At 39.2% G+C, this 24000-nt stretch overlaps 1 protein-coding gene across 1 annotated transcript in view; it reads right to left on the bottom strand.

Moving 5' to 3' along the window:
- ATXN7 (ataxin 7) overlaps positions 1-24000 on the bottom strand; it is a 358110-nt gene that overhangs the window by 77867 nt on the left and 256243 nt on the right. Inside the window, exon 4 of the mRNA XM_053689391.1 lies at positions 14408-14512. Within this exon, the coding sequence (XP_053545366.1) occupies positions 14408-14512 (105 nt within the window). The remainder of the gene's footprint in view (positions 1-14407; positions 14513-24000) is intronic.

Genomic DNA, 24000 nt, shown 5'->3' with positions numbered 1-24000 from the left:
TCAACAAAGAATATTAAGTGAACAAAGCAAATTAGACAATAGAAGTAAATTGGAAAGTTGTTTAAAATTACATGCTCTATCTGAATCATGAAAAAAAAATGTTTTTGGGGTTTCATTATTCAGCTAGAGGATGTCATTTTAAACAACTTGTCAATATACCTTTACTATCAAATTTGCTTTGTTCTCTTGGTATACTTTGTTGAAAAGCACTGATTGTTGTCTGCACATATATGCCTCTTGTCATTGGCTCATCTGTACACTGCAAATATATTTTCCACATTGAACAATTAGTCCTTTTATGCTGGGTTTTAATGTTCCATAAAATAATTTCTATAAAATGGAGTACAAGTTTGCATTGCCCTCCTTACTGCCTTAAAGGGGCAATTTACACCAATTTCCATTTAACTGCATGTAATACACACTACTATAAAGAATAATATGCACAGATACTAATACAAGAATCCAGTGTAAAACATTTTAAAAACTTTCTTAGAAGCTGCCAATTTAACACTGTTAATAAGATAAGCCTGGGACACCCACTGAAAGGGGCTGATAGCAGAACACCCCCCTCCCCTGCATATGAAAAGAGCCATTATACAAACAGAAGCAGTCTGAAGTCTGTATAAATTAATATACATCTAAAACTTGCAGGATTGTTTAGGAGTCTGAAAATCAGCACAATGTTATTTAAAAAATAAGCAAAACAATACATTTTTACAAAGACACACCCAGATGTGCATTTATGCAAAGAAAAATCTAGTGTACAATGTCCCTTTAAGGAAGCAGTCTGCTCATGTACTGGTGGCAGGGAGAGAGTTAAGTGCAACCTTTGCAGAATGAGTTCCTGAAGACTCTTGACACTGTAATGTGGCTGCTCAACACAGTAAGCAACAGACAATGAGTCATCTTCCTACACACGAGGAACGTCAATTGTATCCGCTCACTCTGTGCCCAGGCTAGCATACACGTTTATTGAAGTCATACGCCTAAAGTAAAATCAGATTATTTTTTTTTAGTGGTTGATGCTATTTTACGTAGAGGCAGCAGATATGTTGTGACCTACCCGTCCTGTCAATCACTAGCACAGACAAGCCAGCCTGAACATTATGTACGTCTCTATAAACAGCTGACAATGAAGTCCGCAGAATTTTCAAAAAGCAGTAATGTGACGGGACTCCCCCTGCTGTTTGGTTATTAAAAGCGCAGCTTTGTAGAGAGCAAGTCGTACGTGAAGCCTGCAGTCCAGCACATGCTACTGTAAATCATGAATAAAATCAATGATCCAACCACACAGAGCCTTCTAGACACAACAGGCGAAAGCACATTGCTATTTTTAAACCAAATCATATAACTACATAGACAATATCCAAGGACCCACTGTGTGCGGTGGTACAGTGGATAGATGCTGGTCATTATTTCTGTCATTTAAAGGGACCATCTACTTGATTTTTGTTTGTTTAAAAAATATAGATTGATTGTAACGTCCCTTCATGTGTATGTACATGATTTTTTTCCCATTCCATTAACCACATTTACAGTCACCAAATTTTGTAAATGCAATTTGTAGAGGCAAAAACATGAAAGAAACACATTATTTCCTTAAACCAGTCAGCACATAATATCTGCTCTATATATTGGTTTATATGGATAAGACAGTATTTAAAGGGCCATTATACACTCATTTTTTCTTTGCATAAATGTTTTGTAGATGATCTATTTATAAAGCCCATAAAGTTTTTTTTTATTTTTAAAAATGTATAATTTTGCTTATTTTTAAATAACATTGCTCTGATTTTCAGACTCCTAACCAAGCCCCAAAGTTTTATTTGAATACCGTCAGCTACCTTCTCCAGCTTGCTCTTGTTTGTGTAAAGGGTCTTTTCATATGCAAAAGAAGGGGGCGGGGTCTTATTTTCCACTTGCAGTGGGCTCTCCAGCTACCTTTTCAACAGAGCTAAACTGAAAGCTTCTAAGTACGTTTTTAAACCATTTTATACTGGATTTTTATATCAGTGTCTGTGCATCGTATTGTTTATAGTAGTGTCTATTACATGCAGTTATATGAAAATGAGTGTATACTGTCCCTTTAAAGGGACATTAAACACTAAATAAATGCTAGATATAATTATGCATTCAAAGGAAAGATTTGTCTGAGAATAACTAACATGACTAACATGTAGATGTATTTTTTAAAGTTTTATTAGTTGTTTAAATAGTGACAGAATAAGTGTAGTTTTAGTGTCTATAAAATAATGGGAGCTGCTATGTTGTAACTTAGGTTACCTTCTCTGCTGTGGCCAATTAGAGACAGTTATAAATAGGTCCCTGCTGTAAAAGGAGGCTTCACTTATTAAAGGGACACTGAACCCAAATTTTTCGTGATTCAGATAGAGCATGCAATTTTAAACAACTTTCTAATTTACTCCTATTTTCAATCTTTCTTTGTTCTCTTGCTTTCTTTATTTGAAAAAGAAGGCATCTAAGCTATTTTTTGGTTCAGAACCATGGAAAGCACTTGTTTATTGGTAGGTGAATTTACCCACCAATCAGCAAGAACAACACAGTGTGTTCACCATAAAAGGGCCGGCATCTAAACTTACATTCTTCCATTTCAAATAAAGATACCAAGAGAATGAAAATTATTTGATAATAGGAGTAAATTAGAAAGTTGCTTAAAATTGCATGTTCTATCTGAATCACGACAGAAAAAATTTAGGTTCAGTGTCCCTTTAATCTAAAGCTTAGTAAGCAGCCACAAACTGTATCTATAGGGATGGGGAATTAATTTATATAGATACATGCAAAGTAACCAAACTGGAATCAGAAGTAAATACAGGAAGCCTTATTTTACAACATGGTTCCATTCCTAAAGGTATTAAAAAAAGGTATCAAAGGGACACTCATCAAAATTAAACTTTCCTGATTCAGATAGAGCATGCAATTTTAAACAAATTTCCAATTTTCTAACAACATGTGCAGGTCTTTTATATTTACACTTTTTGAGTCACTGATCGCGTGCAAGAATTCACAGAATATATGTATATGCATTTGTGATTGGCTGTCACATGATACAGGAGTGGAAATAGACATCATTTTGAAATTTGTCATTAAAAAATCTGTTGCATTGTCTTTTTATTGTGCATTTGTTGATTTTGCAAATCTACTGTATGGACATGAAACCCCAACATTTTCTTTTGTGATTCAGACAGAGCAAACCATTTAAAAAAAAGTTTCCAATTTACTTCTATTATCAAATATGCTTATTTCCCATGATATCCTGTGTTGAAGAGATACCTAGGTAGCCATCGGGAGCGCTACATGTCAGGAAATAGTACTGCCATCTAGTGCTCTTTCAAATGGATAACATTCTTGCAAAATTGCTGCCATATAGTTCTCCAGAAATGGATACTAAGAGAATGTAGAAAAATAAATAATAGAAGTAAATTAGAAAGTTGTTTAAAATCGCAACCTCGGAAAAACAATAATTACCCAGTGAAGTTGTTGGTCTCACTGTCAAATCTCGCTATTTTAATTCTGATTAGCTTTTTTTCAAGCTTGCATATGGTTGAGTGGATGGTTTTATTGACAGAGATTTTTTGTTTTGTTTTTTTCATTTCAATTTAAAGGGACAGTCTAGTCAAAATTAACCTTTCATGATTCAGATAGAGCATGCAATTTTAAGCAACTTTCTAATTTACTCCTATTATCAATTTTCCTTGTTCTTTAGGTATGTTTACTTGAAAAAGAAAGAATGTAAGCAAAGGAACCAGACCATTTTTGGTTCAGCACCTGGGTAGCGCTTGCTGATTGGAGTCTAAATGTAACCACCAATCAGCAAGGTGCTAAACCAAAAATGGTCCGGCTCTTAAGCTTTCATAACTGCTTTTTCAAATAAAGACACCAAGAGAATGAAGAACAATTGGGAATAGTTGTAAATTAGAAAGTTGCTTAAAATTGCATGCTCTATCTGAATCATGAAAGGTTAATTTTGACTAGACTATCCCTTTAATACATTTTTCTGTAACATTTTGAAGGCAGTTTAGTGATCTAAATATTCTTCACTTCCAGTTCTACGTGCCGAGAGGTGAACTCTTACCATATACATACTGCTCCATTGACTATAATGGCGAATCAATTACAACTCACAGATGACAAAATTGCATGAAAAGGGAACAAAATTGGAAACCTTTTTTTTAAATTGTATGCTCTGTCAATCAAAAAAGAAACTTTTTGGGTTTCATATTCCTTTAAAAGGGACAGTATACACCAATTTTTATTTAACTGCATGTAATAGACACTACTATAAAGAATAATATGCACAGATTCTGATCTAAAAATCCAGTATAAAACCTTTTAAAAACTTACTTAGCAGCTCCCAGTTTAGTTATGTTAAAAAGGTAGCTGGAACACATATTGCAAGTGGAAAATAGCAGACACTCCTGCCCGCCGCCCCTTCCTCTGCAAATGAAAAGACCCTTTACACAAACAGGAGCAAGCTGGAGTAGGTATACATCAATACTCTCCTAAAACTTTGGGGCTTTGTTAGGAGTCGGAAAATCAGAGCAATGTTATTTAAAAATAAGCAAAACTATACATTAAAAAAACCAAAAAAAAACAACCTGTATAGGCTATATAAATGGATCATCTACAAAACATTTATGCAAAGAATAATCTAGTATATAATGTCCCTTTAACTAATACAAAACCAATATGCCCATATGAATGACAGCATGGAAGCATTGCATCAGAATGCCCCTTTAACCAAGACTTCTTCCAGTGATGACACACAAAAATACACCTCAGTAGCAGCAGTGATGAAAGGAGTTGCATTTGCCCCAAGGGTTGTATTTGAGACCACAAAGCCTCTAACGGGTCGTTAGAACCACAGCAAATGTGTAAATATTCACTTTCTCCAAAAGCAAACACCAGAGTAAGGGTGGGGGTGCTTTTAATTTACAGGAAACATAATGGGAGTCAGATGAGAAGCCTCCAATTACAGATGGCAAACCCAGGCCATTGAGCTGAAGAAAACATCTTAAAGGGAAGTATTTGCAAGGAACAAGGAGATAAAGAGCAAGATATTACTGACTGGCCTAAAGAGAACCCTCAGACAGTGTCAACTATAGTTTCTTCTATGCGATGCAATTAATGTTCACATTTATTTTATAATCAACACATTTCTCACTCGTTCAGCGTAAGGTTCTTCCGGAACACTGGAGAACCAGGAATAGATTAAAAGAGACAAAACGAAATGGATGGCGCTGGTCTTGCAGAATGATAAGTTTCTGATAATAGATAGAAATGGACTTGATGTGCAAGTTAAAATCTGTTGCAATAATGTGCAATATACTCACTCCTTAAGTAACGTGAGTCCTGCTTCTATGGTATATCCCTCTGTAATATGTCCCTCTCCAAAGGCAACAACAAGGAGGTTTTCAACAAGGGGTTATCCAAAATAGCAAGTCCGGCTCGTCACAGCGAAATAATTGCCAAGTAGTAAGATAAAAAATGGTTTATTGTAGCTCTACGCGTTTCAACGCTTAAGCGTCTTTTTCAAGAGCAATAAAAGACGATAAAAACAAGTAACAGTTTGTTACTGTTACTTGTTTTTATCGTCTTTTATTGCGCTTGAAAAAGACGCTTAAGCGTTGAAACGCGTAGAGCTACAATAAACCATTTTTTATCTTACTACTTGGCAATTATTTCGCTGTGACGAGCCGGACTTGCTATTTTGGATAACCCCTTGTTGAAAACCTCCTTGTTGTTGCCTTTGGAGAGGGACATATTACAGAGGGATATACCATAGAAGCAGGACTCACGTTACTTAAGGAGTGAGTATATTGCACATTATTGCAACAGATTTTAACTTGCACATCAAGTCCATTTCTATCTATTATCAGAAACTTATCATTCTGCAAGACCAGCGCCATCCATTTCGTTTTGTCTATTGCTTATACAGTCCTTGGGGAGAGACTGAGGAAGGGCAGCGGTCACTTTATTTAACAAGGAGAGTATTGTTTTTAGTACATTGTGTTGAGCATATTCTTTGTTAACATCTATTTGTTTGCTACACACATTTTTGCACAGTTATAGATTAAAAGAGAGTGTCATTTTTATTCTGTAATAAAAAATATTACACAGACGTGTTCAAAAAAAAAAAATCTGTATCCTAATGCCAGAACTCTCAGTATTTTCACAACCTGTATGGCTTCACTGCACATTGATACTTTCCCCAACTATTTAAATAAAAAGTCTATCTTGAATTAAATTGCTTCAAATCAAAGCAATGTCTCTTGATCTGTCTTGAATAAGAAACATAAACGTACAATTTGATGTCAGAAAAAGAAAATTTATGCTTACCTGATAAAATTTTTTCTTTATAGCCTACACTTTCCTCTGAGCAACGCGACCTTCTAAACGCCCCCTTTTCACTCACGGAAGTTATATCGGTCATTAGGAACGCAAAATCTTTTAAGTCCCCTGGTCCAGACGGTTACCCGGCTCATTTTTACAAAATATTCATACGAGAACTATCCCCTTTACTACTAAAATTCTATAATCTAGCTAGGCATGAAAGTCGTTTCCAAAAAGAATTCCTGGAGGCCAATATAGTTACCATCCTAAAACCTAACAAAGATCCAACCTTATGCGCCAGCTACAGACCGATTTCTTTAATAAATACAGATATAAAGTTTTACTCCAAGACCCTGGCCAATAGGCTTGCCAAGTTCCTACCCTCCCTGATTGACCCGGACCAGGTGGGCTTCGTGCCCCAGAGAGAGGGCCCAGATAACACAAGGCGACTCTTCAATATTTTGACTCTCTCGTCTAGACTTCGGAAACCGCTTTCGGTCATATCCCTCGACGCAGAGAAGGCCTTCGACCGTGTTCAATGGCAATACCTCTGGGCTGTTCTTGAGCGTTTTTGCCTCCCTGATAATTTTATAGGGGCGATTAGAGCCCTCTATGAGATTCCCACGGCTTATGTGAGCGGGTTGGGTTTCCTTTCCCCTTCTTTCACCATAACAAATGGCACTAGACAGGGCTGCCCGTTGTCGCCGCTATTTGCCTCGTCGATCGAGCCCTTAGCGGAGCAAATAAGAACCTATCCTCAGATTCGAGGTGTTACCTTATTTGGTACTACACATAAAATAGCTCTTTTCGCGGATGACGTCACGCTCTTTACGATGCAGCCTATGCAAACTATCCCTAGGTTATTAGATGTACTTTCCTCCTTTGGGGACCACTCCTATTATAAATTAAACCTTTTAAAAACTGAAGTATATACACAAGGTTTTGCGGATGAACAGCTATTTAATATGAAAAAAAGTTTTAACTTCACTTGGACAGACTATTTGGTCCTACATCTGGGTGTTAGATTATCAGGTATCTCTCCCTCCTCACTTCGCTCCGCTCCCTGAAGAGGGATTGGAACATGCAGCATGTGTCTTGGCTTGGCAGGATTGCTGCCTTGAAAATGTCCTTTCTCCCAAAATTCACCTACCTGTTTCGTTGCCTCCCCATCAACCTCCCCAAGCACCTCCTGCTCCTGTTTCAGACCGGATTTACAAAATTTATTTGGCAAGACAGACCTCCCAGGGTGGCACATAGATTGCTCCAACTCCCTAAAACCTCTGGTGGCATTGCTTCCCCGTCGGTCGTCCGTTATTATGAAGGTGCTATGCTCACCCATGTATCCCAATGGGGTGTCAAATTATCCCACTCTAAGTGGAGATCGCTCGAACAAGCATCTTTACCTTACCATCTCAATCTTCGAGATCTGATCTGGACACCACCACACTGCTGTAGGGAGTTGGAGCTATTAAGCCCAGATGTCTCTGAATGTCTTGGCTTCTGGGACAAGATCAGACATCGATCGCATATTGCCCCGCACCCCTCCCCTATTACTTCTATAGCGGGACTCCTCTCTGGACTTCAGGACTCCCACCCAAATAAATGAATACAAATGGGAGTTCATCAGGTGTCGGATCTCTGGACCGCTACCCCTCAGGATTCTTTGAAGCAAGTCTCTCAGATTTGTGGGGACACTCATGTATCTCCCTATTTGCTTTTTGAATTCCATAGAATCAAAAGCTTCCTAAACAGCTGGGGATTCAAGCCGATCCTAGCTCGCCCTCTGACCCTCTGGGAGACCGTTTGGAATCAGGGCTCCAGATTACATAGGCCTCTCTCTTTCCATTATGTGCTGCTAGGCGCCGCACAATCCTCTGAAACACCTTCTCACCTAGCCCGGTGGGAAACATTGTTGGGAGTGAAGGTCCTCCCTGACATCTGGGAGCGTGCCTTCTCTCTGACCTGGAAGGCCATACATTGTACAACATTATATGAGATATACTTTAAATTACTCTCCAATTGGTACTATGTGCCTGCTAGACTTGTGAAAATGTTCCCGAGTGCATCCCCCGATTGTTGGAGGAATTGCGGCCATAGGGGCACCATGCTCCATGTCTGGTGGGAATGCCCTGTGATTCAACCTTTATGGAATAAATGCTTTACAGCACTTTCCCGTATCAGGATTTCCCTCCCTAAGTCCCCAGCCACAGCCCTCCTACATTTGAACATTCAAGCCCTTCCCAAACACCAAGCATTCATCTCCATATACCTACTCATGACTGTTAAACACTCCATAGCTTTTACATGGAAGAAAGAGTCTTCCTCTAGTTTGTCTGTAGTATGCAACACAATGGCTTATATATATGCTATGGAGAAGGATATTTTCTATAAATTAAACAACTCCGACTTGTTTGAAATGGTTTGGGCCGACTGGAAGGAACGATACACCACTGACTGAACGCCCAGCATAATGACTCATGATACTTAACTTTTAAACCTGCCCCTACGTTTAATAGCGACCTCCTTTAAAGAACACTCCTCAAGCCCCCTACCTCCCCCTTCCTTCCCCTCTCCCTGCTTCATCCTCCCCTCTTAACCCAGTATCCTTACCACTCCCTTCTCTATATTTATGTGTGATTTAAAAGGGATTGCTAACCCTCTTTATACCTCCAGGTCAATTCTAATAATTTAGAAGTGTTATTGAAATTTTTTTTTTGAAACTGTTCTTTAATATTTGTACTTTGTATTTGTTTTTCTCGACTACAATAAAAAAAAAATAAAAAAAAAAATTAAAAATTGTTTCTTTTTAGACACGATGAGTCCACAGGTTTCATCCTTACTTGTGGGATATTCACCTCCTGGTCAGCTGGAGGAGGCAAAGAGCACCACAGCAGAGCTGCTATATATAGCTCCTCCCTTCCCTCCCACTCTAGTCATTCGATCGAAGTTAGGAAGATAAAGGAAAAGCCAAGGTGCAGAGGTGTATGAAGTTTACAAAAAATAATAACCTGTCTCAGAGAACAGGGCGGGCCGTGGACTCATTGTGTCTAAAAAGAAACAAATTTATCAGGTAAGCATAAATTTTCTTTTCTTTTTAAAGACACGATGAGTCCACGGATTTCATCCTTACTTGTGGGATAGAATACCAAAGCTAGAGTACACGGATGATAAGGGAGGGACAAGACAGGGAACCTAAACAGAAGGCACCACTGCTTGAAGAACCCTTCTCCCAAAAGCAGCCTCAGCCGAAATAAAAGTATCAAATTTAAAGAACTTTGAAAAAAGTGTGAAGAGAAAACCAAGGTGCAACCTTGCAAATCTGTTCCACAGAAGCTTCCTTCGAGAATGCCCATGAGGAAGCAACAGCCCTCATGGAACGAGCCGGAACTCTCTCTGGAGGCTGTGGTCCAGTAGCCTCATATGTAATGGTACTCATTGTATCGACCCTGGAAGGAAGGAAACGTACGTCTGGGGTTTGTTTGTTTTCCAATGTTCAAAGGAGATTTGCCTGGTATTTCGGTGCTGGGCTGTCATTTGGCAGGGTCAGACTGATATGCTACAGGAGATTTTACCTTTGTGAAAGGCATAGTGTGCAGAAAGAGCTTGTACCCTGGGAGTAAAGAGGGGCTAAGCAAGGAAGTATTTCTAGCTTCAGTTTTAAGCCTAGTTGAGTGCATCTCTATGTTTATTTCTGTATTTATGCAAATTCTCTTAGGTCACCCTAAGAGTCAAAGGGGTAACCAGACGTGGCCTCCTTGCACACATGCCTTAGAGGGATGCAACTGCACCTCACTGACAAGGCCCATAAAGGCCGAAACGTACGTCTGGGGTTTGTTTGTTTTCCCTTGTTCAAAGGAGATTTGCCTGGTATTTTGGTGCTGGACTGTCATTTGGCAGGGTCAGACTGATATGCTACAGGAGATTTTACCTTTGTGAAAGGCATAGTGTGCCGAAAGAGCTTGTACCCTGGGAGTAAGGAGGGGCTAAGCAAGGAAGTATTTCTAGCTTCAGTTCTAAGCCTAGTTGAGTGCATCTCTGTGTTTATTTCTGACCCTGGAAGGATGAAATGCTGAGTCGGCCCAGCCGGGACCTTTGGACAGGCCTTTGTAGTCAGGACATTTTACCAACTGAGCTACCTCATTGGATATACTCTTCATTCAAAAAGAAAGAGAAGTAGCCGTAGCTTTCCTATCACTAACGTAGGCAAAGAGAATGACTGGGGTGGGAGGAGCTATATATAGCAGCTCTGCTGTGGTGCTCTTTGCCTCCTCCTGCTGACCAGGAGGTGAATATCTCGCAAGTAAGGATTTAAAAAGAAAGAACACAAAGGCACGTCAAGTATTGCCCATATGTCTTTCTAAAGCTTAAAGGGACAGTCTACAATAGAATTGTTATTGTTTTAAAAGATAGATAATCCCTTTATTACCCATTTCCCAATTTTGCACAACCAACACAGTTATATTAATATACTTTTTAACTCTGTAAAATCTATTGAGTTGCATTTAGTACTGTGTTGTCATAAATCTTAAATAACTTCTCGGGCGTGAACACAATGTTATCTATATGGCCCACATGAACTATAAGTCTCCTGATGTGAAAAGCGAATAAAGAGCATGTGATTAAGAGGCTGTCAATAGAGCTTTTGAAACAGGCAGAAATGTAGAGGTTTAAATGTTATAAAGTATATTAATATAACAATGTTGGCTGTGCAAAGCTGGGGAATTGGGTAGTAAAGGCGTTATCTATCTTTTAAACAATAAAAAAATTCTTGTGGACTGTCCCTTTAAGCTTAATTAATTCCTAGTACAGCTTCAAGCGTTGGTCCTTACCACCACTAATAGGAATCTACTCCATGAATCAACCACCCTTTCTGCTTATGCAAATCAGCCCTGAACCTACTACCCACAACTTCAAATCAGGGCCTTTGTCCTGGTGTTGCTCTTTTCCAGGAGAATGTTTAAAAACAAGTGACTTCACCTCCAAGCCATCTGTGCATTGCCAGAGACAGCTGAATTAGTCTTTTTACTAATCATTATTCTGAAAGAATGCAAAAAAAGTCTAACACTCAAAAATTTGCATTTCAGGACAATTGTCCTAAGATTTCTAGATCTCTGAACTTATTCTCCAACTCTTGCAAGGCTTTGTGAATAAACAAGTAAGGTATATTTTCTCTTAAGAGTATAAATTAACTTTTTTACTCTATGTTTTTTTAAAGTCTACCAATATCTTAAAGGGACATGAAACAAAAAAAAAAATTCTTTAAAAGGGACATAAAACCCCAAAATTTTCTTTGATGATTTAGATAGAGCATACAATTTAAAACAACTTTCCAATTTACTTCTTTTAGCATTTTTTCTTGTTATCCTTTGTTGAAATGAAGAGATGTAAGTTCAGGCATGTGCTCGTGTCTGCAGCGCTATATGGTAGCAGTTTTGCTACAATGTTATATAATGTTAAAGAGCCCTAGATTTCAGCACCATTTCCTGTCATGTAGTGCTTACTTAGGTATTTCTTCAACAAAGAATAACATGAGAATGAAGCAAATTTGATAACAGAAGTAAATGCGAAACTTTTTTAAAATTTTATTGTCTATCTGAATAATGAAAGAAAAAGTTTGGGTTTCGTGTCCTTTTAATGATTCAGATAGAGCACAACATTTTAAACAACGTTCCATTGTAGTTCCATGATCACATTTGCTTAATTCCCTTGATACCCTTTGTTGAAGGGTTTCAAGAAAAAAGCGTCATTTTGTCAGACACTACTGGAACTTCAAAATGGATTGGGTACTATGGTCAAATGAAACCAAAATAGAGCTTTTTGGCAATTAACACCAGAGGTGGGTTTGGCGCACACACAGAAGTAGCCATATGGAAAAGTACCTCAAGCCCACGGATAAATATGGTGGTGGTTCTTTAATGTTTTGGGGCTGTTTTTTCTACCAGAGGACCTGGACATTTTGTTAGGATACATGGCATCATGGAATCTATCAAATATCAACAGATATTAAATGAAAACCTGACTGCTTCTGCCAGAAGGCTTAAAATAGGCCGTGGTTGGATCTTCCAGTAGGACAATGATCCAAAACATACATAAAAATCGACACAGAAATGCACAACAATATTGGTTAGATATAGGTAGAGAAATGAAGACAGTCTTAGGGTCCCCAATTCCTCACACGCCATGGACGTTTCTGTTTAACGTTCGCCCTAAGATAAGGTGTGCGTACAGACTAAAATTGTTGACAATTATGATTAATACAGCTAAAAGATATGTTCCATATAACTGGAAAAAACGCACATTACCTACGGTACAGTTTTGGAGGGACAGGGTCACGGTAGCCTTAAACCTAGAACAATACCATTACGCCAAAATAGACAAATTGGGGGATTTCTATGACATTCGCTTCATCTGGGAAGAATATACTCACTCCTTAACGAACACTATCCAATCCACCTCTACTTCTACCCACTAATCTCACTGTCACCTGTACATCACTTAAGGGCTTGAGTGGTTATACATAAATGAAAATGGTACAAGAAATGTTTAATGATGCTACGTATATACGATGTATCAAGTTAATAAATTGGTAGATGGAAAGGACTAAGTAATACATGGACCCATGATGATACTGATCTAGATAAGCCACTGTTTTTGTTTGTAACAGGTCCATGAAAAATTTCTGTATTTGTGGTTATGTATATGATGATGACATGTTTGATATTTTTCTTTTACAAATGAAGTTCATTTAAAATAAAAAAAAAAAAAAAAAAAAAATCGACAGTTTACAGACCATAAAATCAAAAATCCTGCCATGACCACCCCAGTGCCCTGACATGAACCCCATAGAAAACCTGTAGGGTGAACTGAAGAGCAAAGTCCACCAGCATTGACCTCGAAATTTGAAGGATCCGGAGAGATTCTGTATGGAGGAATGGTCTCAGATCATTTGCCATGTATTCTCCAACCTCATCAGGCAATATAGGAGAAGACTCAGAGCGGTTATCTTGGCAAAGGGAGGTAGGCACAAAGTATGGGATAAAAGGGTGCCAATAATTGTGCCACACATATTTAACAAAGATTTTTTTTTTGTATAAACTTGTGTTGTGTTTGCAATTGTTTGATAACCATGAGAGCAGAGCATTTTTGTGTATTTTTTTTAACAAAAGATCAAAAGGTTAAACAATAAAGGCAATTTTGCACAGCCTTCTTTGCTCATATTTACCAAGGGTGCCAATATTTGTGGAGGGCACTGTGGAAGTGTCATATAAAGTATCCCCTGCTCATATACTCTGCCCTGCAGAATATGGTAACATTATGGATAGCATATTTGCCCAAACAATATCACTGTGAGTAATTATGTAAGATTCTTGGGGGGGGGGGGGGGGGGAATAGCAAGTGATCTTATCCAGTACGGGTATAAAAGCTATCCATTTAATAAATAAAAAAAAAATATAACATTTTTCCCCACATGCCACAACACCTTATTTATGTTATATACAAGTATCACTTACTGCAGCAGTACAAGAATATAACAAACTAATTTAATGTGAACAAATAAGTATATTTAGGCAATATCACACTTTTAGATAAGATACCAAAACAGAGCTATGTGTAAATAAACATTGTACCTTAAAAACAAACAAAAAAGCTGTTAATACAAATAAAAACGTAAAAGGTTGTCTTTTTACTTTAGACCTACATCTGTTAACAGTTGTATTAACAATGTGCTTATTGTGGTGCCTTTAATAATAAAGGTGGAAAGCTGTGCGTCCCAGAGTGCTTTTGACTATACTTCATGCCTTCCAGCGGTGAGTAGGGAGTCTTGCAATCAATATAGCATTACATTACAGGTCCTTAGTACATTGGCTTTGAACAGCAAAGGAGTTAACTCAAAGTGATCATTGTACAATTTATGGTATACATTATAGCCTCAAAGTATATATTCATCTGAGAGTGCCAAGAGCTTTACAGATCATTACAGAGGATAAACAAAATTTGCCATCTTTAATCCCGATTTAGCGGCACCATGAGTTATTAATAGTTAAGCACTTACCGTAATGTGATTGAAATGCCTGTGGCTTTATGACTTGATTACAGTGGTTGCACATAACCAGATAGAAATCATCGTATGCTGGGCAGAGACCAAATATTGGCATATCTGAAAGAAACAGACAATACGTGAAGATCTGGAATGAACATTTTTCATACATAACAAAAATGACGGATATCAATGACATTGCTGTGTGTAATATACTGAGGCTGTTTTGGATACATTTTTGGATTTAAAGGGACAGTAAACATCAAAAATGTTATTGACTAAAAAGATAGATAATCCCTTTATTACCCATTCCCCAGTTTTGCATAACCAACACGGTTATATTACCTCTGCGATTACCTTGTATTTAAGCCTCTGCAGACTGCCCACTTATTTCAGATCTTTTGACAGACTAGCATTTCAGGCAATTAGCGCTGACTCGTAAATAACTCCATGTGCGTGAGCACAATGTTATCTGTAAGGCTCACGTGAACTAACGCCCTCTAGCTGTGAAAACCTGTCAAATTCATTCAGATAAGGGCTTAGAAATTGGCATATGAGCCTTCCTAGGTTTAGTTTTCAACTAAGAATACCAAGAGAACAAAGCAAAATTTATGACAAAAGTAAATTAGAAAGTTGTTTAAATGACATGCCCTATCCGAATCATGAAAGCTTAATTTTGACTTTACTGTCCCTTTAATTTGTACATCAATATTGTGTGCTGTATTATTATCTCAACTTCTGTCAAACATTTATTAAACCAACTTACACAAAGAATAATAAACATTTAAAATGCAATTAAAGGAATTTTAAATAAATGTTAGCTACTTTTTTTTTAATTTCTAACGTAGAATTCTTTTTTATTTAGTTCAGGAGCAATAGGTAGAGTAGTCCAGGTTTTGCCTACAAAAGAGGGAATCAAGCATCTTGGCCAATAATAAAGATTTGCCACAGTATCTACTTTGTCTAGTTTAATTTTCTGTAAAACTTGAAACAAGAGAGGGTTTGCAGGAATCAAATAAGCTAATGTCTTTGGGACACACTTTGGGACTGTCAAACACCTCTTTAATGATGGCAATTCAGGACAATCAGATCAATCACTCAAAGCTCCCCCCAATTATTGGTCTGATGATAAAAGATTGATCTGTTAAAACACCACTATACCAGTAGAATCCTATCTGCTGAGATAGTCTCTACTGGATCCCTACAGTACTAGAATGCACTGCAAAATCCATCAGACTTCTTGCATTACAGAAGAACTTAAAGTGACCTACTCGAACATTAAAGGGCCAGTCTAGTCAAAATTAAACTTTCATGATTCAGATAGGGCATGTCATTTTAAACAACTTTTCAATTGACTTTTATCATTACATTTGCATTGTTCCCTTGGTGGTATTTTTTAAAAGCTAAACCTTGCTAGGCTCAAACTGATTTCTAAACCGTTAAAACCCGCCTCTTAGCTCAGAGCATTTTGAAAGTTTTTCTCAGTTAGACAGTACTACTTCATGTGTGTAATATAGATATCATTGTGCTCAATCCCGTGGAGTTATTTAGGAGTCTGCACTGATAGGCTAAACCGCATGTCTGTCAAAAGCACTGAGATAAGGAGGCAGTCTGCAGAGGCTTAGATACAAGGTAATCACAGATGTAAAACATAACATTAATATAGCTGTGTTGGTTATGCAAAACTGGGGAATGGGTAATAAAGGGATTATCTATCTTTTTAAACAATAACAATTCTGGTGTAGACTGTCCCTTTAAATAAGCTATTGCTGCTTAACTGTCAAAGAGGACTTTTACTTCTGTGCTCTGCAAATGACCCTGATAAATGTAGAAAGACCAGATCAACTAAACCTGAGATTCAATATCTTTTTTTATCAGCAACAACTCGTCCTCTTAGTGTGATGGAATTTGTTATCAACTATGCCCATACCAACCAGGGGTTCATCAGAAAATTTGCTTTACACCTCACCCACATCAGAACAGTGGATGTTCACTCTTTGTAGAATGGGAACATAGACTCATAGCTTCATTCTGTGATATTACATTTTAAGAAAATAGCTCTGAATTGGACTTATCTTCCACCTGGCTCACTGTACAAAAATATCAATTGGTAGAACAATTTCAAATTCTTTAAGTTATACATTCCTGATCAGGAATCACAACAACCCAGACTTTAATAAACAGCAGCAGAGGTTCTCTTTTTGCAAAGCGCTTTGGGGTGATTTATCAAGCTGAGGCGGACAGTGGCTCACATATGCTCCCCTGTCCGCCGCAGCTCGCCTCTGGTGGGCTGAATTCCCCTGGCAGAATTCAGCATTGCACACGAGCGCGCGGGCAGGAGCTGTCAATCTCCCCGGTCGGAATATACCGAGGAGATTGAATGTTGCCACTTTAGAGGTGATGAAAGATTAGGAAAGCAGCGGTCTGATAGCCGCTGCTTGTTAAATACGGCGTGCAGGTTCTCTTGTGAGAACCTGCAGTCGTATGGGGTTGAAAGGCTTGCCTTTGATAAATCGACCCCTTTGAAGGTGCAAGCTCATGCCAACTGCTTGAATGATGGCTATAGAAATTCTTCTACAATGGCCTCTTGGTTGCAGCTCAGATCCCCAAATTTGGAAGCAAAATTAATTTCTGTAAATAGTTAATTTTGAGGGACAACACTGAAAACCCTGTGGAAAGGATTTCCAAACAAGAAACATACTTTTCCCTCCTTAATTCATGGAAATTTTGGTATTACCCAAACAGCATTTAAATCTTAAAAGGAAATGTTCAAAAAAGGCTCAACAAATAAATCGTTTTTTAAGAAAGCATGGAGCATCCAAAAAGGCATGCAAATATAAATTTACTGAGACAGCTGAAATTGACACATACCTATTGACATTCTAGATTGAGTATGTCTTTAAAAATGGTACTACATCCCTTTGCTCGTTTGCACACTAATCTAACCAAAATTATCAGAAAATGTATCGCTCTATATTCTCCCCAACTTCTCAGCCTCCCCTGTAAGCAACAGTCATTCACTAAGAGAGAGAGAGAGAGAGAGAGAGAGAGAGAGAGAGAGAGACTGCAAGCCCCAATAAATAAATAAATGACGTCAGACCAGAGCGGGAGCAAAATACATTCAATTCTAGACAGCGCGCCCGCAAATCGCTTTTGAAAACCAAGACCCGATCAGAAGAGCCTGGAGAGGAGACCAGGTAAGTGCAAGTTTGATAGCAAAAATCTCTCAAAGCTTTTGATTTTAAAAGTTGCCGCTAAGATAATGTTATATAATTCTGCACTATGTGCAGAATTATATAACATTATTTTTAAGTGTTCTGTCCCTTTAAGTATTAGCAACTGCTAAGTGTTTTTTTATTACAACAATGAAACAGACTGTTTAATATCCCTTTTAAAAAAATGAATAGCTGGAAGGGGAAAGGAAAGGGGTAGTTTCAGGCTTCCTATCCACCTACAAAAAGGACCCAGTCTAAGGACCTGTTCTTTTACTGTGACCCTTATGCAAACAGTTCTCCATGGTAGCCTCTTTCAAGGCCATAATAGCTGATACCAGAGTAATGAAACACCTCATTTGTAGGTCATTAAGCGATTGTTTCTTACAGGGTGCATTGTTCTTGTCAATATTTACCTAAGCATAAAGCAATAATGATCCTCACATCCAAAAGCAGTCAACTCTGGCATCAAAAATTGCAGTGAAAACCTGCTATTCTTGTAGGGATCGTCACATGCAATTTATAATTTATATAAATTTATCATTCCCAGAACTTGAAATGTACCCTGCTGATTTCTCAAGGCTAGCTCTGCTACATATATGTTCCCAATTGACTTTTTTTCAGAGAATAACAGCAATACAATTTGCTTTCTACTAACTATGGCTGTAGCTAGTCATGATGCCTGTAGACTTGATTAGCTCCTCCAAATAAAAGTAAAAGGTGGGTGGATTTTGTCTATTGAAAGAGAGAGTTGTAGTAAAAGAACAGTAGAACTTGTAATTCTATAGCAACAACAGAAATGTCATATAATTAAAAGGTGGTTACTGTCCCTTTAAGCACCATAAAAAAATTAATCACAGCTAACACAAATAATATATTTTCTGAAAATGTCCAGTGGCAAAGGGCCAAAAAGGGACAGTCTACTTCAGAGTTTTTAGGGTTTAAAAAGATAGATAATTCCTTTATTACCCATTCCCCGATTTTGCCTAACCACTACTGTTAAATTATACTTTTTACCTCTGTAATTACCTTGCATCTAAGCCTCTTCAGACTGCCCCCTTATTTCAGTTCTTTTGACCGACTTACATTTTAGCTAATCAGTGCTGTCTCATACATATCTCTAAGGGAGTGAGCACAATTTTTTTATATATATATATATATATATATATATATAGCACACATGAACTACCTCTTTCTAGCTGTGAAAAACTGTCTAAAGAGGCGATAAGAGATAAGAGGCGGCCTTCAAGGGCTTATAAATTAGCATACGAGTCCACCTTGTTCAAGAGAACAAAGCAAATTTCATTATAAAAGTAAATTGGAAAGTTGTTTTAAAATACATGCCCTATCTGAATCATGAAAGTTTAATTCTGACTTGGCTGTTCCTTTAAAGGGTCATTAAACCCACAAAATAATGTTATATAATTCTGCACAGTTACTTTTACAGTACACCGCTCCTGGCTCTACTGAGTGGGTCTGTTTGTTTTCCCTAAGGGCATTGGGCACGCTGTCTGGTCAAAGCCGGCCCGATCGCACCATTAAAGTCAATGTAGCTCGCTCCCGCTCTGGTCTGGTAGCAGGAGCGAGCTACATTGAGTTCAATGGCGCAATCGGGCCAGCTGTGACCAGACAGCGTGCCCGATGCCCATAGGGAAAAAAAAACAGATCCGCTCAGAGCCAGGAGCGGCGTGCTGTAAAAGTAACTTTCATAGGAAAATTTCTCTGAAATCATTTCAGGTAGAAAGCTGGCGCTAAGCTGCTGTTATATACTATACTATGTGCAGAATTATATAACATTATTTTGTGGGTTTACTGGCCCTTTAAGAAGGGCTGCAGGGTACCCTCTGTCTGGCTGTTTAGTGTTATTTGGCCACCCATGACAAGTCCCCAAAATGCACATTTTTATTTCTAAGACCAAAAAAGCTATGGCACATATTCTTAATTCTGTGTCGTCGTTGTCCCCGGTTGCAAAAAAACTAGTGCTGAGGAACATATGTGACCCATGGGCTTCCAGTTGCCCACCCCTGATACATAAGAAATTAAATGTGGTTTGATGAAGGTTACAGGGAGCAGCCCAGATAGTTCCCATTTGATAGTAAACTCAACACTTCTAGTAAACAAAAATTTTTTTTTTTGCTTTCAGTTATGTTTGCATTAAAAAAAAAAAAGTCTGTTTGAAGTCCATACTGATAAGAAGGAGAAGGCAGCGTGTAGCTGGGTAACACCCAACTTGAAAAAGCGTACAAAAGTCTGACCTGAATGTTTAACTACTTAGCTGTCAGAAAGGCATGCAACCAATTACTTTGTAAGGCTGGCAGAGCTCTCTCTGGCAGCCAAAAGGTTAACAGCTGCACTTTTCAGACGCTCACAGAGTGTCCTCTACAAATCTCTGAGTTGGGGGATGGAAATATTTACACATTCTCACATCTAAGAGTTTCAGGCCCTCAATATATTCCAATAGAGGTCATGCTTTGTAAATAGCGGGTCTCAGAAAAAAACAATAGCGCTGATCTGCATGTATACAGCTCTCCTGCTAGCTTGACTATTTGAAGTTTTTAAGCACTGGATTTTGCACCATTGTTTTTAAAATTTCTCTCAAAACATTCCTCAAATCCAATCCCAGAAGCAGTTTATCTATCACATTCTGCATTAGCAGGAACACAAAGGGTGCTGCACATCCAAAGATGCAAAGGACAGAGAATGCAGCACATTGTACAATCCACAGACAAGTCCATTTAGAAATAGGTTTAAAATAAATAAAACAAAAAGGATGCATGACATTCAGCAATCCACAAACATTTTGGAGCTGTCATTTTTAAAAAAAATCTAACTACATAATATTATAAAGCAAAGCTCTGTTTGAAATAAAGTATGCTCTCTCTGAATCATGAAAATATAATTCTGACTTTACTATCCCATTAAAAATAAAAAAACATAATTTATGCTTACCTGATAAATTCCTTTCTTCTGTTGTGTGATCAGTCCACGGGTCATCATTACTTCTGGGATATAACTCCTCCCCAACAGGAAATGCAAGAGGATTCACCCAGCAGAGCTGCATATAGCTCCTCCCCTCTATGTCACTCCCAGTCATTCGACCAAGAATCAACGAGAAAGGAGAAACCAAGGGTGAAGTGGTGACTGGAGTATAATTTAAAAGATATTTACCTGCCTTAAAAAACAGGGTGGGCCGTGGACTGATCACACAACAGAAGAAAGGAATTTATCAGGTAAGCATAAATTATGTTTTCTTCTGTTATGTGTGATCAGTCCACGGGTCATCATTACTTCTGGGATACCAATACCAAAGCAAAAGTACACGGATGACGGGAGGGATAGACAGGCTCATTATACAGAAGGAACCACTGCCTGAAGAACCTTTCTCCCAAAAATAGCCTCCGAAGAAGCAAAAGTGTCAAATTTGTAAAATTTGGAAAAAGTATGAAGCGAAGACCAAGTTGCAGCCTTGCAAATCTGTTCAACAGAGGCCTCATTCTTAAAGGCCCAAGTGGAAGCCACAGCTCTAGTAGAATGAGCTGTAATTCTTTCAGGAGGCTGCTGTCCAGCAGTCTCATAGGCTAAACGAATTATGCTACGAAGCCAGAAGGAGAGAGAGGTAGCCGAAGCCTTATGACCTCTCCTCTGACCAGAGTACACGACAAACAGGGAAGACGTTTGTCGAAAATCCTTAGTTGCCTGCAAGTAGAACTTGAGGGCACGAACTACATCCAGATTGTGTAGAAGACGTTCCTTCTTTAAAGAAGGATTCGGGCACAGGGAAGGCACCACGATCTCTTGATTGATGTTCCTGTTAGTGACTACCTTAGGTAAGAACCCAGGTTTTGTACGCAGAACTACCTTATCTGAATGAAAAATCAAATAAGGAGAATCACAATGTAAAGCTGATAACTCAGAGACTCTCCGAGCCGAAGAAATAGCCATTAAAAATAACACTTTCCAAGATAACAACTTTATATCAATGGAATGAAGGGGTTCAAACGGAACTCCTTGTAGAACGTTAAGAACAAGGTTTAAACTCCATGGCGGAGCAACAGTTTTAAACACAGGCTTGATCCTAGCTAAAGCCTGACAAAAGGCCTGGACGTCTGGATTTTCTGACAGACGCCTGTGTAACAAGATGGACAGAGCTGAGATCTGTCCCTTTAATGAGCTAGCCGATAAACCCTTTTCTAAGCCTTCTTGTAGAAAGGACAATATCCTAGGAATCCTAACCTTACTCCAGGAGTAACCTTTGGATTCGCACCAGTATAGGTATTTACGCCATATCTTATGGTAAATCCTTCTGGTAACAGGCTTCCTAGCCTGTATCAGGGTATCAATAACCGACTCAGACAAACCACGTTTTGATAAAATCAAGCGTTCAATTTCCAAGCAGTCAGCTTCAGAGAAGTTAGATTTTGATGTTTGAATGGACCCTGTATCAGAAGGTGCTGTCTTAGAGGTAGGGACCAAGGCGGACAGGATGACATGTCCACTAGATCTGCATACCAAGTCCTGCGTGGCCATGCAGGCGCTATTAGAATCACTGATGCTCTCTCCTGTTTGATTTTGGCAATCAATCGAGGAAGCAGCGGGAAGGGTGGAAACACATAAGCCATCCCGAAGTTCCAAGGTGCTGTCAAAGCATCTATCAGAACCGCTCCCGGATCCCTGGATCTGGACCCGTAGCGAGGAAGTTTGGCGTTCTGGCGAGACGCCATGAGATCTATCTCTGGTTTGCCCCAACGTCGAAGTATTTGGGCAAAGACCTCCGGATGAAGTTCCCACTCCCCCGGATGAAAAGTCTGGCGACTCAAGAAATCCGCCTCCCAGTTCTCCACTCCCGGGATGTGGATTGCTGACAGGTGGCAAGAGTGAGACTCTGCCCAGCGAATTATCTTTGATACTTCCATCATTGCTAGGGAGCTTCTTGTCCCTCCTTGATGGATGATGTAAGCTACAGTCGTGATGTTGTCCGACTGAAACCTGATGAACCCCCGAGTTTTTAACTGGGGCCAAGCCAGAAGGGCATTGAGAACTGCTCTCAATTCCAGAATGTTTATTGGCAGGAGACTTTCCTCCTGATTCCATTGTCCCTGAGCCTTCAGAGAATTCCAGACAGCGCCCCAACCTAGTAGGCTGGCGTCTGTTGTTACAATTGTCCAGTCCGGCCTGCTGAATGGCATCCCCCTGGACAGATGTGGCCGAGAAAGCCACCATAGAAGAGATTTTCTGGTCTCTTGATCCAGATTCAGAGTAGGGGACAAGTCTGAGTAATCCCCATTCCACTGACTCAGCATGCACAATTGCAGCGGTCTGAGATGTAGACGTGCAAAGGGTACTATGTCCATTGCTGCTACCATTAAGCCGATCACCTCCATGCATTGAGCTACTGACGGGAGTTGAATGGAATGAAGGACACGGCATGCATTTAGAAGCTTTGTTAATCTGTCTTCTGTCAGATAAATCTTCATTTCTACAGAATCTATAAGAGTCCCCAAGAATGGAACTCTTGTGAGAGGAAAGAGAGAACTCTCTTTTCGTTCACTTTCCATCCATGCGACCTTAGAAATGCCAGAACTAACTCTGTATGAGACTTGGCAGTTTGAAAGCTTGAAGCTTGTATCAGAATGTCGTCTAGGTACGGAGCTACCGAAATTCCTCGCGGTCTTAGTACCGCCAGAAGGGCACCCAGAACCTTTGTGAAGATTCTTGGAGCCGTAGCCAATCCGAATGGAAGAGCTACAAACTGGTAATGCCTGTCTAAGAAGGCAAACCTTAGATACCGGTAATGATCTTTGTGAATCGGTATGTGAAGGTAAGCATCCTTTAAATCCACTGTGGTCATGTACTGACCCTTTTGGATCATGGGTAAGATTGTCCGAATAGTTTCCATTTTGAACGATGGAACTCTTAGGAATTTGTTTAGGATCTTTAAATCCAAGATTGGCCTGAAAGTTCCCTCTTTTTTGGGAACCACAAACAGGTTTGAGTAAAACCCTTGTCCTAGTTCCGACCGCGGAACCGGATGGATCACTCCCATTAATAACAGATCTTGTACACAGCGTAGAAACGCTTCTTTTTTTATCTGGTTTGTTGACAACCTTGACAGATGAAATCTCCCTCTTGGGGGAGAGAATTTGAAGTCTAGAAGGTATCCCTGAGATATGATCTCTAGCGCCCAGGGATCCTGAACATCTCTTGCCCAAGCCTGGGCGAAGAGAGAGAGTCTGCCCCCCACTAGATCCGGTCCCGGATCGGGGGCCCTCGGTTCATGCTGTCTTTGGGGCAGCAGCAGGTTTCCTGGCCTGCTTGCCTTTGTTCCAGGACTGGTTAGGTTTCCAGCCTTGTCTGTAACGAGCAACAGCTCCTTCCTGTTTTGGTGCAGTGGAAGTT

Source organism: Bombina bombina, chromosome 7 (genome assembly GCF_027579735.1).
Source record: "Bombina bombina isolate aBomBom1 chromosome 7, aBomBom1.pri, whole genome shotgun sequence".
NCBI classification, from domain to species: Eukaryota; Metazoa; Chordata; class Amphibia; order Anura; family Bombinatoridae; genus Bombina; species Bombina bombina.
This window is presented reverse-complemented; position numbering and strand designations above follow the sequence as displayed.